General features: G+C 36.7%; 1 protein-coding gene across 2 annotated transcripts; it reads left to right on the top strand.

Annotated features, from left to right (window-relative positions):
* Positions 1–6,253: 6,253 nt before the first annotated feature.
* Positions 6,254–20,088, top strand: MEIOC (meiosis specific with coiled-coil domain). Of its 2 annotated transcripts, none has more exons than XM_055575693.1 (8): positions 6,254–6,701; positions 7,253–7,387; positions 10,743–10,900; positions 12,856–12,960; positions 13,854–15,726; positions 16,219–16,353; positions 19,193–19,373; positions 19,859–20,088. In XM_055575693.1, the coding sequence occupies exons 1-8, from the start codon at positions 6,636–6,638 to the stop codon at positions 20,086–20,088; spliced, it is 2,883 nt and encodes a 960-aa protein (XP_055431668.1). In that variant the 5' UTR covers positions 6,254–6,635. The 2 variants fall into 2 exon arrangements, with proteins under 2 accessions (XP_055431668.1, XP_055431669.1); XM_055575694.1 differs by having other exon boundaries at positions 6,256–6,641.
* The last annotated feature ends 1,482 nt before the right edge of the window (positions 20,089–21,570 follow it).

The following is a 21,570-nucleotide window of genomic DNA, read 5'->3' as shown; positions in this document are numbered from 1 at the left end:
AATTGCATAAATATTTGCTAATGCATAAATGGTATATAACTATTTCCATTTAACTCCCATATGGAAAATTAGTGTAATACTCCATTACCTACTCGCTCTGATTAAATGAATCTCTCCTGGGGAATTCAACAAGTTTTTATTTCTGGCAGTTCATTAACATTACTCAATCTTTGAATGACAAGGACAGAGATTATTGTTTCTAGGTTAAAGAGGGGGATGTGGAGTCAGGATAACTCAAGAGTTGGAAGGAAGTTTAAAGGTTATCTAACTAGATCCTTTATTTTATAGATGAGAAAAGTGAAACCAAGAAAAGGTAAAAACCAGAAATTTGGTGATCATCTTGGACAACAGCTGGAATAAAACACTAGACTAGGAACTTCCCTGGTGATCTGGTAGTTAAGAATCCACTTTGCCATGCAGGGGATGTGGGTTCCATCCTTTGTCAGGGAACTAACATCCCACATGTTGTGGAGCAACTAAGTCCAAGCACCACAACTAAAGAATCCATGCACCACAACGAAAGATCCCAAGTCCCACACCTAAGACCAGACACAGCCAGATAAATAATAAATAAATAGATAAAATCAAACACTAGACCACTTGATCCCCCAGCTTATTTTCCAACAGAAACCCTTGATAGATTTCCCTCTTCGTGCCCAATATTTAAGATGAGTTAGATAAGAAAAGCCAGGTTTTTTTAGGGTTTATCTCACACGCTAGTAAAATAATGCTCAAAATTCTTCAAGCCAGGCTTCAGCAATACGTGAACCGTGAACTTCCAGATGTTCAAGCTAGTTTTAGAAAAGGCAGAGGAACCAGAGATCAAATTGCCAACATCCACTGGATCATAGAGAAAGCAAGAGAGTTCCAGAAAAACATCTATTTCTGCTTTATTGACTATGCCAACACAATAAACTGTGGAAAATTCTGAAAGAGATGGGAATACCAGACCACCTGACCTGCCTCTTGAGAAACCTGTATACAGGTCAGGAAGCAACAGTTAGAACTGGACATGAAACAACAGACTGGTTCCAAATAGGAAAAGGAGTACGTCAAGGCTGTATATTGTCACCCTGCTTATTTAACTTACATGCAGAGTACATCATGAGAAATGCTGGGCTGGAAGAAGCACAAGCTGGAATCAAGATTGCCGGGAGAAATATCAATAACCACAGATATGCAGATGACACCACCCTGATGGCAGAAAGTGAAGAACTAAAGAGCGTCTTGAGGAAAGTGAAAGAGGAGAGTGAAAAAGTTGGCTTAAAGCTCAACATTCAGATAACTAAGATCATGGCATCCGGTCCCATCACTTCATGGCAAATAGATGGGGAAACAGTGGAAACAGTGGCTGATTTTATTTTTCTGGGCTCCAAAATCACTGCAGATGGTGACTGCAGCCATGAAATTAAAAGACGCTTGCTCCTTGGAAGGAAAGCTATGACCAACCTCGATAGCATATTCAAAAGCAGAGACATTACTTTGCCAGCAAAGTTTCGTCTAGTCAAGGCTATGGTTTTTCCAGTGGTCATGTATGGATGTGAGAGTTGGACTATAAAGAAAGCTGAGCTCAGAAGAATTGGTGCTTTTGAACTGTGGTGTTGGAGAAGACTCTTGAGAGTCCCTTGGACTGCAAGGAGATCCAATCAGTCCATCCTAAAGGAGATCAGTCCTGGGTGTTCATTGGAAGAACTGATGTTGGAGTTGAAACTCCAGTACTTTGGCCACCTGATGTGAACAGCTGACTCATTTGAAAAGACCCTGATGCTGGGAGGGATTGGGGGCAGGAGGAGAAGGGGACGACAGACGATGAGATGGTTGGATGGCATCACTGACACAATGGACATGGGTTTGGGTGGACTCTGGGAGTTGGTGATGGACAGGGAGGCCTGGTGTACTGTGGTTCATGCGGTCACAAAGAGTCAGACACAACTGAGTGACTGAACTGAACTGAACTGAATATGGGAAATGATTCCTACCTCTTGTTATCCACATCCAAGGGCCTCAATTCAGCTCAACTACAGAATCTAAGACACTTGTCTAGAAGAGAGAGTTCTTTTTTTTTTCCTTAAAATATTTTTTTAGATGTGGACCATTTTTTTAAAAGTCTTTATTAAATTTATTATGATATTGCTTCTGATTTATATTTTGTTTCTTTTTTTCCCCCAAGGCACATGGAATCTTAGCTCCTTGACCAGGGATAAACCTGCATCCCCTGCACTGGAAGGCAAAGTCTTAATCATTGAACCACCACAGAAGTCCTGAGAGAGTTCTTAACTGAACAAAGGATACAAGACCCCTTCTTAACTTTGACAATGACCTGTGGTTGAAATGGGGAGCAATACCTCTCAGTGAGGCCCCTTTTAGTCATTGATATTCACTTCATTACAATGTCCAGGGAGCTTACTTACAAACTAGCTCATACTGGAAAGTTAAACAGTTGTAGGTGTAATCTGTAGAGCAAAGAAAAAAGGAATGAAGGACGAGTGAGAAAGAGACATACACAGAAAGAGGGAGATACATGGCATTATACTTTTGTCAAAACCCATAGGATGCACAACACCAAGGATGAACCCTCATGTAAACTGTGGACTTTGGTTGACAATGATGTGTCCAGTGTAGGCTCATTGATTGTAACAAATGTTCCACTTTGGTATGGATGCTGATAGGGAGAACATTGTGCATGTATGGGGGCAGGGAATATTTGGGAACTCTCTATACTTTACATGCAATTTTGCTGTGAACCTCAAACCGTTTTTTAAAAAATAATGTCTAGGGCCTCCCTGGTGGTCCAGTGGTTAAGAATCTGCCTGTCAGTGCAGGGGGCACAGGTTTGATCTCCAGTCCCAGAAGATCCCACATGCAGCAGGGCAACTAAGCCCAGGCACCACAGCTACTGAATCCAAGGGCCCTAGAGCAACAAGAGAAGCTTCCATGAGAAGCCAGAGTACTGCAAAACTAGAGAATGCCCCCCACTTGCCGCACATAGAGAAAAGCCTGTGTGCAGCAATGAAAACCCAGCACAGCCAATAAATAAATAAAAAAAACTTTAAAAAATAATGTCTATATTTAATGTCTATTAAAAAGAGAGAGGAAGAGAGAGAATCAAATCATCAAGCCAGACAAGCAGTGGGACTCCAGATCAGAGGTAAAATCCTTGAAACAGAGGTAGAGCCTTACAAGTGGGGAACCTCCCTTACTCCGCCCTCCAAAGCAGGAGTCAAGGAAGTAGCTTTTCTAGGTTTTAATTTTGTAGGTGCCCTAGGAAAGGACAGGCTGGAGAACTGTACCTACTTAGGGATCAGTTCAGAACCTGAGCAGAATTTAAAAGCTTTTGCAATAAAACAACTATTGAATATTTCCAGGCTCTGACAGATTTTGATAAGGACCCTCAACTTCGTTATTTAATACAATGGTTCACAAAACATCCAGCTTTCAGGTTGACCTGTCAGTAAGTATGTCCTCTCATGGTATTTTAGACTGCACAAATAGAAAGCAAGACAGATAAAATAATATAGGAAATTCAGCTCCTGAAAAATTGCAACAAGGAGGTGGGCTGTGTGTTTTCAGGAATATTCTATATATTCAGAATCTATTTCCCACCTCAACGGTACATAATCATCCAATTTGAAAACCACGTCTTTCAGGAATGTTCTTTAATTTTTTACCTTTTGGAAGGAAGCTTGCTGGCAGCAGTATACCACAACACAAAGCTTTAATGGATCTTTAAATGCCCAGATTAAGAGATAATGACCTGGAACCCTATTTAACTGAAAGGGAAAAGGCAGAAACAACGAATCTTTTTAAAGTTCTCAAACTCTGTGGTCTAAATTAAAACTGCGGATCTCAATTAAAAAAAGAAAAAGAAGCAGCTGTTTTCCAGTCCATTGGTGTCAAGAGATCCTTCATTCTGTATCTGGGGATCCCTCAAATTTGGGATTTTCCATGTTCCAGAAAAACATCTATATCTGCTGTATTGACTACACCAAAGCCTTTGACTGTGTGGACCACAACAAACTGTGAAAGCAGAGAAGTCATAAAACAATTATTTGAGTATTTCTAACTTCTTACTGTAGTCTGAGGTTTATATCTATCTTTAGGCAGTTGTGAAAACAATCCCATCTACCTCTCAACATACCCATTCAGAATGAGATCTTCCAAAAAAGAAATGCAAGAGATGAAAGAAAGAACTAATTATACTAAATACTTGTTTTTACTCCATAACCAAAATGATCCCTTTTTCTAATGTATTCACTTGAGTTCAATGGGGTGTTCCATTTTCCTGTAACCTTCATTTCCAAAATAAACCATATCAATACTAAACAAGACAATACAATCTCAAAAAAATTAGCAAAGGATTTAAATAAATATTATCCGAAAGAATATACACAAATGGTCAATAAGCACATGCAAAGATGCTTAACATCATTAGTCATAAGGGAAATGAAAATCAAAATCACAGTGATATACCATATCACAACTTCTTGAAAGGCTATTTAAAAAAAAAAAGGAAAGAAAAATAACAACTGTTGGCAAGGATGTGAATAAACTGGAACCCTGGTGTATTGCTGTGGGGATGCAAAATGGTGCAGCTTCAGTGGGATAGTTTGGTGTAGAAAATGTTGAACAGAATTACTATATGACAGCAATTCCACTCTTAAACATATATCCAAAAGAATTGAAAAGGGAAATCAAATAGACATTTGTACACTAATGCTCATTACACCATTCTTCATTACAAAGAAAAGGTGAACACAAGCCAAGTGTCCATCAACTGATTAATATTATTCAGCCATAAAATGGAGTGAAGTTCTGACATGCACAACATGAATCTTGACATTATGCTAATGAATGAGTCATGAAAGGACCAATATTGTATGATTCCACTTATATGAAGTACCTAGAATAGGTGAGTTCACAGTAACATGAAGTAGAATAGAGGTTCCCAGAGAGTGGAAGGAAGGGGAAATGGGAGTTATTTCTTTTATTGGGTAAAAAATTTCTGTTTGGGATAATGAAATATTTCTAGATATGGATAGTGGTGATGGTTGCATAACACTTGAGTATAATGTCATTGAATTATACATTCTAAGATGCTTAAAATGGCAAATCTTATGTATATCTTATTACAATAAAAAAGATACATAAGAGGATTCATAGTTTTGCAAAATCATTCTGGGTGTTATGGGAGAGAGACAAAACACTATGTTCTAAGTGTAAGGAGGGAGTAAACTCCAGGTTAGCAACTTTAAGGGTGAGGTGAAGTGAAGTGAAGTCGCTCAGTAGTGTCCGACTCTTGGCGACCCCATGGACTGTAGCCTAATCAGGCTCCTCCGTCCATGGGATTTTCCAGGCAAGAGTACTGGAGTGGATTACCATTTCCTTCTCCAGGGGATCTTCCCGACCCAGGAATCGAACCCAGGTCTCCCGCATTGCATTGTGAGGTAGGGAAATAAATATAATGAATTGGTACAGCCAGGTCAACTAACAAGCTTTCTTAACTCAAAGCAGAGTTGGGATCCAAAATAAGCATCAGAGCAATATAGGCCAAAAAGATATGTCCCCCTATCCTATTTCCATTTATGCTTGAGTTAAAAAAACACCTCCCACTTTATTGCTTCTCAAATTTTGATATTAAATATACATGCCCTAAAGGTGGTAACTGTGCTTACTTTGATCGTCTTCAATATTTCAATGCACACAAAACTGTTCAGCATTTTCTGGGGACAAAATCTTGAGATATCACATCCTCGAATGGGACCATCTATGTGAATGGCCTATTTGGTATAGGTCAGAGTGAAATTTGTTCAGGGGTTCCATAAGCACCAAAATGCCTTCAACCCCACCGAAGCGTGAGGCCTAGGACCGAGAACAGCTCTCTTCCTTCTCGGAAGAGACTTTCCCAACAACCCCCAACTCCTTAACGGGTTCCTCACGCTCCGTAAGCGAGCCCAAGTCTATCATTCTCTGAGGCAGCCCTAAAGGATTCTGGGAGTTAGGGGCAGGACCAGGGGCAAAATGAAATGTTTGGAGCAAGAAGAACAGCCGGTAAATTTAGGATTATCCGCCGGTTGCTGAGCGACTTCTCAAATCTTCCTGACCACTTCCATCTCTTCTCCCACCTGGTAGGCCCGAGCTCCAACTCCTCCTTCCACGCCCCGCCCCTCAGCTGCTCTACTAGCCAATCATCAGGCGGGTGCTTGACGGACTGGGCCAATCCCGAACACGTTCACTTTGAGCGGGAAAGGCTCAGAAACGCAGAGAGAGCGAGGTCGCCTTAACGGCTGGTTCTTGGCCTTGTCTCTAGTGGGTTACAGGCCTTGGAGGCCGCCGCCCATTGGCCGGGCAGCGGGCCAATGAGGGGTGCGAAGCCGGAGACAGGCCTCCCAGGAGGGGGCGTGGCGGGCCCGTGCCGGGTCGCGTGCGGGGTCGCGAGCCCCTGGTGGGCAATGTAACGGCTTCTCCCCAGCCTCTCCCTCCCGGCTCCTGCCCCCGCACCCACAGACCGGCTCCAGGCAGCGCCCGGGGCGGAGGCGGCAGTGGCGGGGTGCGGGTTGAGGGAGCTGGGCCTCGACGCCCCCCCTTATCCCCGTACCCCAGGAGCTGTGCCTAGTCCAGGAGGGGCTGGGAGGCCCATGGAGGTGAGCTGCGTAGACCCCCGTCCGCCCTCTCACCCCCCGGGCCTGAGGGAGGGACTTGAGGTAACCGGCGGGGACTGTCAGGGGTCTGGGTGGCGGCCGGGCTAGGAGGACGGCGACCGTGAGGAGAGACAGAATGGGCGCGTCCCCAGACGCGGGTCTCTGAAGCGGCCGGGCGGGAGAGGCCGGGTCGCTGGCAAGGAGCCCCAACGTGGCGACCGGGCTGCGCCGCGGGGGTGAGCCTGCGGCTCGGCGGCCGGTGTGGTGGGGGCCTGGGGACGCGCCGCGGGCTGACAGAACTGGCGGCGAGGCGGAGCAGGTGACTGGCAGCGACGCGCAGGCTGCCGCTGCCTCCCCAACGTCGGGCCATGGCGGCGCTGAGGCGGAGGCCGTCAGGGAGGGCCCGTCGGGCGCACCTCGGGGCCCGGCCGGTAAAGGGAGAGGGAACCCCGGGGACGGAGGCGCGGGGTCCCCAAATGAGTGTTCTGGGAACGGATTCCGGGTGGAGCTAGGCGCACAGCCAACGTAGAACCGTAGAAGCCGTCGTCCGGCCGTATCGGTCCGGCTCTGCCCTGCGTGACGTGTCTCCTGTTTCCTATCCCCGTTTCGTGCAGCCGAAAGTCGCGTTCCGTGGAGGTGCGAATCGCTGCTGGAACCTCAGTGCGGACGCCAGCAGTCGACTAACAGATGTCTTCAACAGCGTGGTGCTGACGGGCTCCCCTTCCTTCTATGATTGCTACAAATCGCAGGTCCGTTTCTCCGCTCTGCCCTTTGTTAGAGGATTTCTTCTCCTTCAAATCCGACCCTACCCCCAGCACCCAGCCCATTCACGTTGGCGTTTAAATTGCTCCACGTTTAGGACCAGACAATTTTAAATACAGAGTTTGTAAAATACAAACTGGTTTTCAAAGCAAGTTAAGGAATACGATTTTTCATTGATTCTTGCTTTTGCTTTGTCCTCAGCGTTACATGATGCCAGAAATGTAAGAAAATCGTATTTGCTTATACCGTAAGATAATTTTCCCTTCCGGCATTTATTGGAAGTCGGTGCAAACATACGTTTGATCATTTAAAAGGGAAGTTTTTCTATACATTTTTATTCTCTGGCTCTAACAATGTCTTAGATGACGTGGTACCTTTTACCTCACCTAAAACATTTAGTTTGGTTAATCGTGTTAAATTAGCTTAGGATAATATGTCATTTTCATTTGAAATTATTTAACCAGCACATGGCTGTTGATATTGTTATATTTTGAATTATAACAGTGTCCTGAAATAAATAATTTTATTTAATTCACATGACAGCCTTGTATAGTATTATACCCGTTGTACAGATAGAGAAACTGAGGCCCAAATAATTTGACTTATGCTGTAAGTGACAAAACCCAAGTTGACTCCAGGTCTTTTCACTGCCAAGACCAGCATTCCACTGCTGTCTATAATGTTTGCTGCTGCTAAGTCGCTTCAGTCGTATCCAACTCTGCTGCTGCTGCTGCTGCTAAGTCGCTTCAGTCGTGTAGGACTCTGTGCGACCCCATAGACTGGCAACCCACCAGGCTCCCCGGTCCCTGGGATTCTCCAGGCAAGAACACTGGAGTGGGTTGCCATTTCCTTCTCCCTATAATGTTTACCTGACTACTAAAATTTACTTGGATTTAATTTCAGTTGATTAAGCATAGCAAGAATAAAGTGAGACATTTTGCAATTATCTAGACTAATTAGTGTACCAACCCTAAGCATTCACATATTTAACTTCCAGAAATGTTTTGACTGAAAAGGATCTAGATAGCCACCACATTAGTTGCTTGTTTTATCCTAGAGTATTAAATTTAAATCAGTCTTTTAAAAGGATTTAATTTTTCTAATACTCAAATCTTTAAAATATAAAGTATACTTGAAAATAAAAAAAGAAAAAGTATAAAGTATACTTGAAATAATACTTATATATTTTGTTTGAAATACTGTTTACCTCATTTGATATTATATAATCTGAAAATGCTCATTTTGTTTAAGCAACTCTTTCAAAACGATGAACAATTATTTGTATCACTTTGGATACTTCACACCTAAAAGAGAGTTAGGTTGGGCCTGTCATATAAACTTAAGAACTAAAGGAATAAAATTATGAAAGGTTCTAACCATAACAGCCTTTGTAAAAGTTACTGCTAACTAACAGAAATTTTGGAAAGACAGTTTTTAGTGGCACTTTTAGCAAAATCTCTTGTGTGCCTCAGTTTCTCCAACTTCAGAATAGTCAACAAAATAATAAGCTATAAACAAGAAAATTTAGGTTTCAAATAGTATTCATAACTATAATTTAACTAAATGGCTATAAAATGTTTGAGATTTGTAAAGATTTGTGATTAGATTAATTTTCATATATTATTGGTATAAACTCAGTGAATGTTTAAAATGTTATTTTTCAGTTATGTCCATGAAGAACAAAAATTTAGAGTGTTTTGATCTAAACATGTTTTATCTCTTTTCACATCAATTTTGATTGAGAATAAAAGCAATTAGAAAATATTTTTAACCAGGATTATATACCTTCTATATTTATAAGAAAATACCCTTTCTACTCTGTTTATGTCTGGATATTTATAGCTATTACATCTCAGGTTTTAGTAGCTCCTTATTTGGAGAGTTAAAAATTGTGAATCTATGTATTCAGACTATTTTAAGTATTTAAAATTTGAGGTGCAGTATTTTCATTGTACTTCATTCCCTTTTTTGGAAGGAGCCAGAACTTCAAATAATTCATTAAAATCTTAAAACTCAAACCTTTTACCTTATTTACTCAAAATTCATTATAGAAGTATAAAGAAAAAAATGAACTCGTTTTTTCTTATAACTATAATATCTTTAAATTTCTTAAGCTAAAATATGTTATGTATTGTCTCATTTTTATATTTCCTCTTGGAAATAAACTAAGCTGAAAATTAAAGATACTGTTTTAAAAGGCCCTAGTGTAGGAGTGGAGAAGGCAATGGCAACCCATGATGTTTATGAGATTTATCCACATTGTTGTTTTGCCAGTAGTTTATACCTTTTTATTGCTGCGTATGATCCCACTGTTGGAATATATGACAGTTTGGCCACCTGTTGATGGACATTTGCGTTGTTTCCAGGTTTGGACAGAGAAGGCAATAGCACCTCACTCCAGTACTCTTGCCTGGAAAATCCCATGGAAGCAGGAGTCTGGTGGGCTGTAGTTCATGGGGTCACTAAGAGTCATACACGACTGAGCGACTTCACTTTCACCTTTCACTTTCATGCATTGGAGAAGGAAATGGCAACCCACTCCAGTGTTGTTGCCTGGAGAATCCCAGGGATGGGGGAGCCTCGTGGGCTGCCGTTTATGGGGTCGCACAGAGTTGGACACGACTGAAGCAACTTAGCAGCAGCAGCAGTGTAGGAGTAAGACGGCCTTGAGTTTGGGTTTTAGTTTTGTCATCTCTTAGCTCAATAATTTGTAGCCTCATTTTTAAACCCATTATAAAACACCCATTTCCTCATTTTTAAAATACAGAGAATATCCATGTCATAAGGTGACTGAATACAGTGTGTGGAATTTCTTTGAAAATTTGATGTAAATGTACATTTACTTGTTTTTCACAGATTGGGGGCATTAAGACTGAATTTTGTAAATGATTTATTAAAAATAATACTAAAAATAACACAGCTATGGTCCACATAGTGCTCATCTGTTCAAAAAATTAAAACAGCAATAATTGTAGGTGTTCGTGTCCTATCTCAGGGATAAGCAACAGCTATTGGACAGGGGCAAATCTGCTGAGTGGCTGTTTTTGTAAACAGAATTTTATTGGAATAGCCACAGCCTCTAATTTACACATTGTCTATAGTTGCTTTGGTGTTAGGAGTTTCAACAGAGACCTTAACACAGCAAACCATAAAATATTTATTATCTGACCCTTTATAGAAAACAATTGCCATCTCCTACTGTTAAAGTAAGCTTAAGTGGCTAAGTCTAGATTTGTCTCCCAACTTTTACACATGTGTTATTTCCTCAAATTTCTTAATATTTCACTAATATTCTGTAGTTTTTATTGTATCTGATATACAAACATGTCTTTAAAATTTCAGAATGAAGATAGTGTTGACCTAAGGCAGACCTATGCTCCACTTTCTTCATCAACGGAATATGCAAGTTCTGTAGATTCTTCACTTTTCTATGCACCATGGTCTACATATGGAGATGATATTAAACAGCCCTGTAATTCTCAGATCAATGTAAAGAACAGGTAAATTAATACATTAGATTTCTCAGGCTAAACAAAGTGTTCTTAAGTTTGATTACGTGGGAACCTAGTTGTTTTAGCTCTTTGTTCCCTATATCAGTATTTTTATGACATTGCAATTTTATTTATCAAACTTCTAGGAAATAAAGTTATGTGTCTATAATTTTTTTCTTGCTACTTTCTTTCATTAATTAGAGGCAACTCTAAGTGAGTACATCTTAAGTTCCTCTTTCTAAAGATACCATATAAATGAGTTACAATTTTTCAATCTATTTTTTAATCCAGTTCTAAGTTTTTAGTAATTCTTCCCTTTACAAGTATACAACAAACAGGATTTTATCAAATGTAAGATACTTATTTTCTATTCAGTTCCACTAATAATGGGGGCTAACTCTATGTCAGATTCTCTCCTATTGGGGATATTAGAATTAACATGGCAAATATTATCTCTGCCTTTATAGATCTTACAGTAATGGTGATGATTATAACTTGCCAGGTGCTGCAAGTGCCTGGTGTACTGCAAGGTAAGGTCTAAGGAAGAAGTATAAAATATTATGGGAGCTTATTGCAAAGAGAAGCTTAAGGGAGTGACACTACCTTTATGTTAATTATAATGAGGGAACAGTTAAAAGAGGCTGATGTGTCTTTAGTTTACCAGGAAATAATTATTTTTAAAATCTACTAATTAAATAATTGTTAAAAATTTAGAAATTAGTTTTAAGTTCTCTAAAGTAGATTTTATTAGGTAGACTATATAATATATAACTCTACACAAAAAAAGTATTTTTTTAGTTAATACATGTTCATTGAAAAACTTCAGACTTTATAGAAATATGTAAAGGCAAGCAGAAGTTTACCTTTACCCTGCCTTTCCACCTCCCAGTAACAACTATTAACAGTTTGGTATATATTACATCGAATATTTTTCTAGATATATACTAACATATTATTATACAAAAAGTTTATATCAAATCTTTTTGAAATAAGTATTAGACTTGTAAGTAGACCATTTATTCAACAAGCATGGCAAATGATAAACCTTTGCAAAATTCAAGTTTTTTAATATCATGATCATTTATTCAGTTTAATGATTACTAATACCTACCTTTCCTATGTTATGAAGATCAATGAAATGTTTGAATGTTATGCAAGTATAAGGTATTTTCATTTCTAAAATGTCCTAACACTATGAAATGTTAGACCTAAAATATTAAAAACCAAGAAGTTACAATTTTAAAACAACATATTACTTCTAGGAACAAATTACCCAAAATCCATAAGAGGTAAAAAGGGTCCAGTATATTCCATCTCATTGTTGTTTTTTACATTTTGTATTGTTTAGATAGTCTTGGTCACTAGGTAGGATTTCATCTACATGGAGAACCAGTCACTTCTTTGGCAAAGACTTAGGGATAGCCCCCAAATATTTTACATTTAAGGGACAACTGCTACATTCTTGTGATATTTAGGATGACCATATCACTGTACTTTTTAATCTAACTTTTAGTATAAGAGTCACAAAAAGAGAGTAACAGGTTCATATGGTTTTCAAATCACAGATGAAAAAACTTAGCAAGTGTGATGTAATGATGTATAATAGGACTAGACATGCTTTCAGAAGCAGCCATGGTACCAATCATGTCTATAACATCATAGATTAGAGATTTATATCTTGGTCATCTAAAATGAATAGCATGTGTTTTGGAGAAATAAGAGGTAAGCATTCATTGAGAACTAGACATAAGATTTGGAATGAAGGAGAAATACTTATGTAGGATAAATAGTATGCCAAAGTGGAAAATATTCTTGAGTTCCTATTCCCTCTTTAGTTGAAATGAAGGTATAGAGTTAATCCAAATATTTTATAGAAAAATAAGTCAGAATAAGTCTGGAAAAAGAAATATATTATGTTTCAATATGAGCAAAAGAATTTACATGTGATATTCGTTTATTTTTAGGATTCAAACAGAAAGAAATGACTATGGTAGTGAAACAGACTTATATGGACTTGTGTCTAACATTTTGGAAGAACAAGATAAATCACAGCCATACTTTGCTGAGGGGTTAGTATATTACATAACCTATATAGTATGTAATAAACTTTTAAATTCCCAGGTACTAGATCATTAACTTTTATTTTTACTTAATAGAGGATCATCTGACATTCGACATCGTAATTCAGATATTTGTTTCTAGGAGCCTAGATTTTCCTGAGGTGCTTGCCATACAGTTGAAAGTTTAATTTGCTATTAAGAACTTTCATTTGAAAAATCATTCTTCCATAACTCAAAGCTGTTTTCCTTGAGTTCATGAGCTAAAATTTGGCTTAAAGAGTATAAATTTCAACGACTTTTATACTTATACCTCCAAAAATAAAACTATCATCGCTTCTGAGTAGAAATATGTATGGATTTTATTCATATAGTAAAAACTTTTAAAGTATGCATTAATTGTTTTACTTGGGTATAGAAGCCATATTATCCAGATTCCCTATTTCATAAATAGGGAAATATGTAGCATACATATAACCAATGAAAATGTTTTCATTTCAATGAGAGTACATCTTTTTTAATTAAAAAAATTGTAGTCAACAGCACTTTTGTATTGATCTTATATAATAATGTAAGAAAAACCTTATCTGGTTTCTACTTACTATATGTAAACAGTTCATGTAAGACCGTGCAATCACCAGCCTCAGGCTTTAGTTTATGTCGCCTCGAAAAGTATACTGAAGACATATTAAGACTAAAATGCATATTTATGCAGCATATAGCACATTTTAATTGGCAAAAAGTTATTTGGATGTAATGGCAGCTTATAAGGCAAAGTTGGAAAGGATTAGAGAATGGTGAAATGGGGCAATATAAATGTTTTGAAAGCCTTTCCTCCCTTCTCCACTAAGAAAATAAAGACTTTAAAAATCTAAATTGTAATTAAATATATTTGCTTGTTCTAGGACCTGTTCCTCCAATTTAAAGTCAGTTTGGCCAATGAACACAAGCAGATTTGCAGATCACCATGACCTCTTAACAGAAACCAAAAGGCCAGTAGATACAGCCATCTCTCAGCAAGCTTTTTATACTGGTGAATCTGTGTCAGCAGTGGAAAAGCAGTACCTACATAACAGTAATCTCATACCACAACAAAAAATAGATGAACTTTATCATGGATTTACTGGTTTAGACCTTGAAGAACAATGGATGTACCCCTCACGAAATGATCATTCTAACTGTTACAATATTCAGCCAAATGATACAGCTAAGATAGCATTTCAAGAATATCCATTTATCAAAAATTGTTTTACACCACAGACTGGTCTGTCTGACATCATGAAAGAATCAGGAGTTGATACTTACTCTTACGGAAGAGAGAAAATATGTGCTAAAGGTCTTGAGGCACCATTACAGCAAAAGAGGGCAGAGATATTTCTTTCCCAATTTAATAGGTACAGTGAAAATCCAGATTATTGTAGATACCCAGAATATGCTCATCCTAATAAGGCTAAGCTGAGTAAGTGTTCGAATTTTAGTGTCCAAGATAGTAAAAAATTAGCTAGTGCCACACCTGAAACACCAACTGTAGAAGCAGACACCTACACAAAGTTATTTCAGGTAAAACCAGCAAATCAGAAAAAAATGGAGGAGACAATACCTGACCAGCAGAATTTCACATTTCCAAAAACTACACCACATCTGACAGAAAAACAGTTTGGAAAGGAAGCAGCATTTACTGCTGATTTTGGCTTAAAATCAGAATATGGACTAAAACCTCATACAACTTGTTCAGCTAATAATGATTTTGCTAATGTCACAGAAAAACAACAGTTTACAAAACCTGACCCCCCAAATTCTGAGTATTTTAAATCAGTGAATTTACTAGCAAATTCAGCAACATCTTCAGGAGGTATCAACTTAAACAGACCAACATGGATGAATGTCCAAACAAAAAATAACACTCCTATTCTTTATCGAAACCAAGGTAACTTGATGAAATTAAATTCTCATTTAAGTGCAGCTTCAAAAGGTTCTAACCATTCTTCGGATTTCCCCCAACTATCATCTACAAATTTAACCCCAAATAGCAATTTATTTCAGAAGTATTGCCAAGAAAACCCTTCAGCATTTTCTAGTTTTGATTTTGGTTACAATGGTGCAGAAAGAATTCAATCTATCAATCACATGGAAGGACTGACAAAGACTGGAGAAGAAAATCTCTTTGAATCTGTTACCGATAAAAAAATAAAGCAGCCAAATGGATTTTGTGATAACTATTCAGCTCAACAGTATGGGATCATTGAAAGTGTAAACAAACATAATTTTCAAGCTAAGCCCCAAAGTGGACATTATGATCCTGAGGAAGGGCCAAAGCATTTAGATGGCTTATCTCAAAATACATATCAAGATCTGTTGGAGTCACAGGGTCATTTTAATAGCCACAGACAAGGAAGTGGAGACAACAATATTAATAGCCGTGTGAATCGCACACAGGCATCATGCTTTTCAAATAATTATATGATGGGAAATTTAAGGCATAATCAGAGTTTTCAACAACTTGGTTCAAGTGGGTTTCCACTAAGATCCACTCATCCATTTGGCCATTCAGTTGTTCCACTGTTGGATTCGTATGATTTGTTTTCTTATGATGACTTAAGCCATTTATACCCATATTTTAATGATATGATGTATGGTGATAATTCCTTTTCTGGTTTCGTGCCAACTTTTGGATTTCAAAGACCAATTAAAACCCGCAGTGGACCAGCCAGTGAACTTCATGTTCGTCTAGAAGAGTGCTATGAGCAATGGAGAGCATTAGAAAAGGAGAGAAAAAAGGTAATACAAAACTATCCATTTAGGCATAACTTAATATATCCCCTTTGCCTATTTTCATTTTGTTTACCCTAGTGTAGTTTAAGAAAGAGTACTTACTTTTAAGTTGAATTCTTCTATAATGTGTAGTATTTGTTAAGTCCATGACTACGGAATTAATTAGGTGACTTAAGAGACTAAAAATGCTTGGGGCTTAAAATTTTTTTTAAGTTTATTTTGCCTGTTAGGTAGACTTTTTCCTTAATGGGTTGAAAGTTTATTTATTTGAATTTTCTAAGTATTAAACTATTGGAGTGTTCAGGTATTTTATGCAGTAAGTGTGACAGAAAAGTACATGGTACTATGGTTTGTATTTATTGCCTTTTGATTCCAAAACAGAATTTTTATCTAAAGGAGTAATTTTCGATTTTCTTTTTAGGCCTATGAGAAATATTATTCATGATTGAATCATATTTAGAAAATTTAGTATCTAAAAGTTACGTATTTTTTTTACAGACTGAATTGGCCCTTGCAAAGAATTATCCAGGGAAAAAAGTATCCAGTACTAATAATACTCCAATTCCACGGCTAACCTCCAATCCATCTAGAGTTGATCGGTTAATTGTGGATGAACTTCGAGAACAAGCCAGAGTAAGCTGTGAAAATATCTAATAGCAGATTTTTTTAACTGGTTGATAAAATTTTTAAATGCCTCAGCAAGTTAGAGTTCTGAAGGATTCTTAAATCACATTTATGTGTAACTCTCTGAAATGTATTCTTTCCCATGTTTGGACCTAGAACTATTAGTTATTTAGGAAAGGGAAAATAGCCCCACTCAGTCATTAAAATATTAAGTTTAGTAATCTTAAGAGATTCCTCTTCAAGAAATCCAGATTAGCAATGGAACTAATCCACAAAAGAAGGAAAAAATTTTAAAGCAAAACCATTTAAAATATTTATAGGGAAAGTCCCATTTCTTATTCACAAACATTTGTTTTCTAGCTTCACGAAAAAGCTTTGCTTATATTATACAAGGTAGTAAATTAATAGGAAAATTACCTTATTTCGTTTTCTTGACCCTGTTCTCTTGAGTTATTTAACAAACATTAAGTATATCTAGCAATGTATTAATTACTAATAAACTGAAGTATGTAGGTATATGCATAATTTTATAAAATAGCCTTATTTTGGAAAAGTAGTATATCACTTCAGATCAAATGTAAAGAATCTTGATGTTAATTAAAAATTATTTTCCTATTATCTCCTTTGTAATTTCAGAATTTTCCAAGCAACTGTAATAGAATAGGGTAGTTTTTTCTTTCTGACCTTCCTCTTTTAAAAACTTCTGTTTCCTGGGACTTCCCTGTGGTCCAGTGGCTAAGACTCCATGTTCCCAATGTAGGGGCTCCTGGTTCCATCCCTGGTCAGGGAACTAGATCCCACAGGCTGCAACTAAGAGTTCTTATGCTGCTATGTAGATTCACTATGCCGAGTGCTGCAACTATGACCTGGTGCAGCCAAATAAATAAAATAATTTTTAAAAACTTCTGTTTTCCAAATAAAATTTGATAATGATTCCTAGGAAAAGGTATGCAGTGAAACAGATTGCATCTATGATTGAATAAAAGCCATTTAAGGAATTATAAAAAATCAGCACAACAGAGTCTTTTTTTATTGATCATTATTTTCTTACCTATACCATGCTGTCTTTAAAATACAGATATGAAATACTTCAATGGAAAAATATTGATTTTTACTTAGCTTTCAGCCTTGATCAGTTGTAATTTTTAATCAAATTCGTAAATTTGTACAATGGAATTTATCAGTGGTGTGGTCAGATATAGCCAAATGTTATAAAAACTTAAGTCTTTTTTTTTTTAAACTTCCAAGTTAAAATTTTTCTCAGTAATGCATTTCTAGGCAATAAATCAAAGAATTGCTAATGTGAGTATTAAGAAATGTACTTAATACTTTCCAGCCTTACATAGGCTTCACCTTAGTTTAGCATATTTATAGCTGTTATAATAATTTTGTTTCTGTTTAGCAACATTAGCCTAATAATATACAAAGGGCAAAAATATTTTTATGTGTACTACTTCTAGTTTGCTGGTTTTATAGAATTCTGAAAAAAATCTTTTAAAAGTTTATTAAAAATCACTTGTATAAATTTTTACACTTATTCAAAATGACTATCTTATTTTAAAAATATATAATTTGTAGTTCACTGGAGTTTTTACTATGGTATTTTTTCCTTGTGTTGTCTTATTTTCTCCCTCAAGAATCTGGCTGGTTGTACAGTTGGGAGGAAAATATTTAATACCTGTACACTTGTGTTTTCTCCATGGGCTTGAACTGGCATGGACTTACGCCAAAGAAATTTGGTAGGAGTGTAAGGTTAGAGGCATTCATTCAGGTGCTTATTAATTGAGAGGTATTTTTCTGTTCTTTCCAGTCACTGAATTATATGAGTTTTAAATCATTTGGCTCCCAAAGGCAGTTACTGTATTTATTAGATGTTCAAATCCTAGCTACTCAAAAGTTCTCCTTCCTTACTCTTTCCAAGTTTAGAATTTGAAATTTTAGGCATATACAATATGAAACATACTCCCCTTACTATATATCTAAGATATATAGTGTTCTTTTTTAGGCTTAATTAACCAGAAGATTCTTCTACCACCAGAAGATTAAGACCTCCTAATTTTCCCTAGCAATTTTGACACTTAATAGGATTTATTTTGTTACTTAAGCTAAACTTAAGTCAGTATTTTCTGGATTATGGACTCCTTAAAACTAACACTAGCCAATATTATTTCTGACTTCCAAAAGGGAGAACATTGAAGGCCCAGAAAGGAATTGCTGAGGTCAAGATTAATCAGATCTAGAGACTGATTGACCCTTTTTAGCTCAATTTTTTTCTTTTAACTACAGTAACTCCTAATAATGCTCTTTTGGCAGGCTATTCTCTTATTTACCAAAAAGAATGTCAGATTTTATATTTGCACTTACTGTTAATCATATGGATATATTTAAATGTTTGGCTTTTTCACTGTTGCTTATTCTCAGAAACTGACTTTTAAACTGTCTACAATTAACATATGTACAAAAGACGGACTTTCCATCTTTGTTTCCCTCATCATGGTGTCAGGATATAGTAAGCTAGTGAAGTGAAAGTTGCTCAGTCGCGTCTGACTCTTTGCAACCCTATGGACTGTACAGTCCATGGGATTTTCCAAGCCAGAAGAATGGGTTGGGTAGCCTTTCCCTTCTCCAGGGGATCTTCCCAACCCAGGGATGGAACAGGGGTCTCCTGCACATTGTAGGCAGATTATTTACCAAATGAGCTATGAGGGAAGCCTAAACATTTACTTATTACTGAATGAACATTATTCCTGTCATCTCTATTCTGCTTCATTGAAGATTTGTTTTAAATTAATGACAGGGCAATGTTAAATTTTAAATGCCTCATCAAAATTTAAAATGTTTCTCTCAGGTTGTGACTCTACTGGGCAAAATGGAACGTCTTCGAAGCTCTCCCCTTCATGCCAATATCTCTACAGCTCTTGATAGACACTTGGAGTCCATTCACATTGTACAGTCACGTAGAAAGGATGAAATTGTTAATGCTTCAAATCGGCAAAGGCAAGGAGTTCCTAGATGCCAAGATGACAGAGGTACAAACATTAATGCATATCCTTTTGATAAGGCAGTTAATTTGAATGTTAATAAAATCAGATTCTGAAGTTAAAAAGGTTGGATTTCTAACACTTACACTTATCTAAAAAATAAATTGTTAAATGGTGCCTACATAATTTACTCCAAAAGTGAAAGTGAAGTTATTATCTATTTTGCTAATTTTACTCATTTAATTGTAATAACTCTGTCAAAGTCTGTGTTCTACCCAAAGTATAGTCATGGTCATACAAGTCAGAAATAAAATACAAGTGTAACACTTTTTTTTACATTAGTATTTATATTTAAGGTATAACACTTTTAAATATTAAGTCAAGTACTTTGATTAGCTCAGTCAGTAGCCATCTTTCTTTTATAAAAAATAATGATGTTTGATCATTTAGTAGCACAGACTGGGTTTTATAAAGAGTTAAGGAGTACTTAAATGATATTTAATTTGAACTGACCACAAATGTTTCTTTTACAGATGTTTTTGCGCTTGCTTCAGCAATTAAAGAGATGTGTGTAGCTACTCGGAAAGCGCGTACTACCCTGTGGTGTGCACTGCAGATGACCTTGCCAAAAACAGCCAGTACAGCTGGCCAAACAGATGTAGAAAAGGCTTTACAAGATATAGTAAACTGTGAAGATAAAGTCCATGAAAGCCTAAATAGTAGCAATCCAATGAACCAGAGAGGTGAAGCAAACAAACATTAAGGAAATGGCAGCAGAAAGAAGAATAAAAAGCTGATAAGTAAATGTATCAAGACATGCTAAAAAATTTTAATGAACTTGTCAGGCTTGAAAATTTCATTACATTAATTGTCTTTCAGATTTAAAGTTAATAATACCTTAATGAAGTCTAACTTCTATTTAAAAATCTATTTGGAATGAATCAGATGTAGTTGAAAGTGAGTCAGACGTAAGTAAAGTTGACTATTCTAGGGCAACTAGAAATGCCCAGGTAGTCAAAGGTAACAAGTTTAAATTAAATTTTTCCTAACAGCTGAAATATTGCTGAAACTCATTCTGCAGTGCAGGGAAATGCAAATATGAAATTCTTCTAGAAGATAAGTTTCATTTAGGTCTGCCTTAGTAAGTATAATTCCAAATAATGAATCTTAAGTGACTGTAACACAATTATGGCTACAGTCTAGTAACCAAAACAAGTTTTGATTGTGATATAAGAATGTTTTCCTTACAAAACTGGATAATACCTAGGGAACAAAGGAAAGAGGGATGAGCCCAATATTCATGTAAAAATTTAATATTTAAAATACTACCATATTTATAAATTTGAAATCTTAGTGCCTAAGTATTTGGAGGGAAGTGCATCTGATTCTCCTAAATTAGTGATAAAAGTGCCAGTGTAAAAACCATGCAAGTTACTGAATATAAAACCTGTTCAAATCATTTGTGTATATTATTTAAATTTTAATTACACTATCAATTATTAAATATTTCCAGTTTTAAAGTATTTTAATTGAATCAAAAAAACAAAACATTTCCTTTACCTGGATCTTTTAGACTTGATGCATCTAAAATAATGACTATTGTCTTAATACCCTTAGTTTGCTGCCTTTTTGAGGGTATCACGAAGTTCTAAAATGTATTTTTTTAAGGTTAATCTTTTACTAGTTTAGTTTGCAATTGGTTAGTGTATATTTTGTGTAGTTATGTTCATTAGTTTGCTTCTGAATTTTTTAAGAGCTCTTGAAAGCTTGGCTTTTTCTGTTTCTCATCTTAATATCTTTGTATGGAACCCAAGTAATTTATTCAGTAATATGAAATGTTGGTATTATGTGACTCAGAAGATCTTGGGTTTTAACATTTCTAGCATGAGTTAAACTATAATATAATGTACTGATGAAATTTAATTGAACTACCCTAGACTAGAAACACTAATGTTTTAAATGTTGGTGTTTTTCTTAGTTTTAGAAATCCTGGTATTAAAAAAAAAAAAAAGTGTAATCACACCACGTAAATTTTCTTTAGATGATGTGCAGAAGAAACTGATTGAGAATGCAGGAGTAACTGTAGGGAGAAACATTTTGATCACTGAAATGCCTTAAAACTACCCAAATGAATTACATTGAGGGTAGTCAAATAAAATAGATCATCCCACCACAGTCACTGCATAGAAAGTGGTTAAGTTTGATATAAGACATGTTGGATGTTATGGAAACAAATATTGTACTG

The sequence above is a fragment of the Bubalus kerabau genome, chromosome 4 (genome assembly GCF_029407905.1).
Source record: "Bubalus kerabau isolate K-KA32 ecotype Philippines breed swamp buffalo chromosome 4, PCC_UOA_SB_1v2, whole genome shotgun sequence".
Taxonomy (NCBI): Eukaryota; Metazoa; Chordata; class Mammalia; order Artiodactyla; family Bovidae; genus Bubalus; species Bubalus kerabau.
This window is presented reverse-complemented; position numbering and strand designations above follow the sequence as displayed.

Coding starts and splice junctions, on each gene's coding strand:
- MEIOC (XM_055575693.1), top strand. CDS start 6,636: ATGGAGGTGAGCTGCGTAGACCCCCGTCCGCCCTCTCACCCCCCGGGC. Junction 7,388..10,742: donor ATGATTGCTACAAATCGCAG/GTCCGTTTCTCC, acceptor TTAAAATTTCAG/AATGAAGATAGTGTTGACCT. Junction 15,727..16,218: donor TAGAAAAGGAGAGAAAAAAG/GTAATACAAAAC, acceptor TTTTTTTTACAG/ACTGAATTGGCCCTTGCAAA.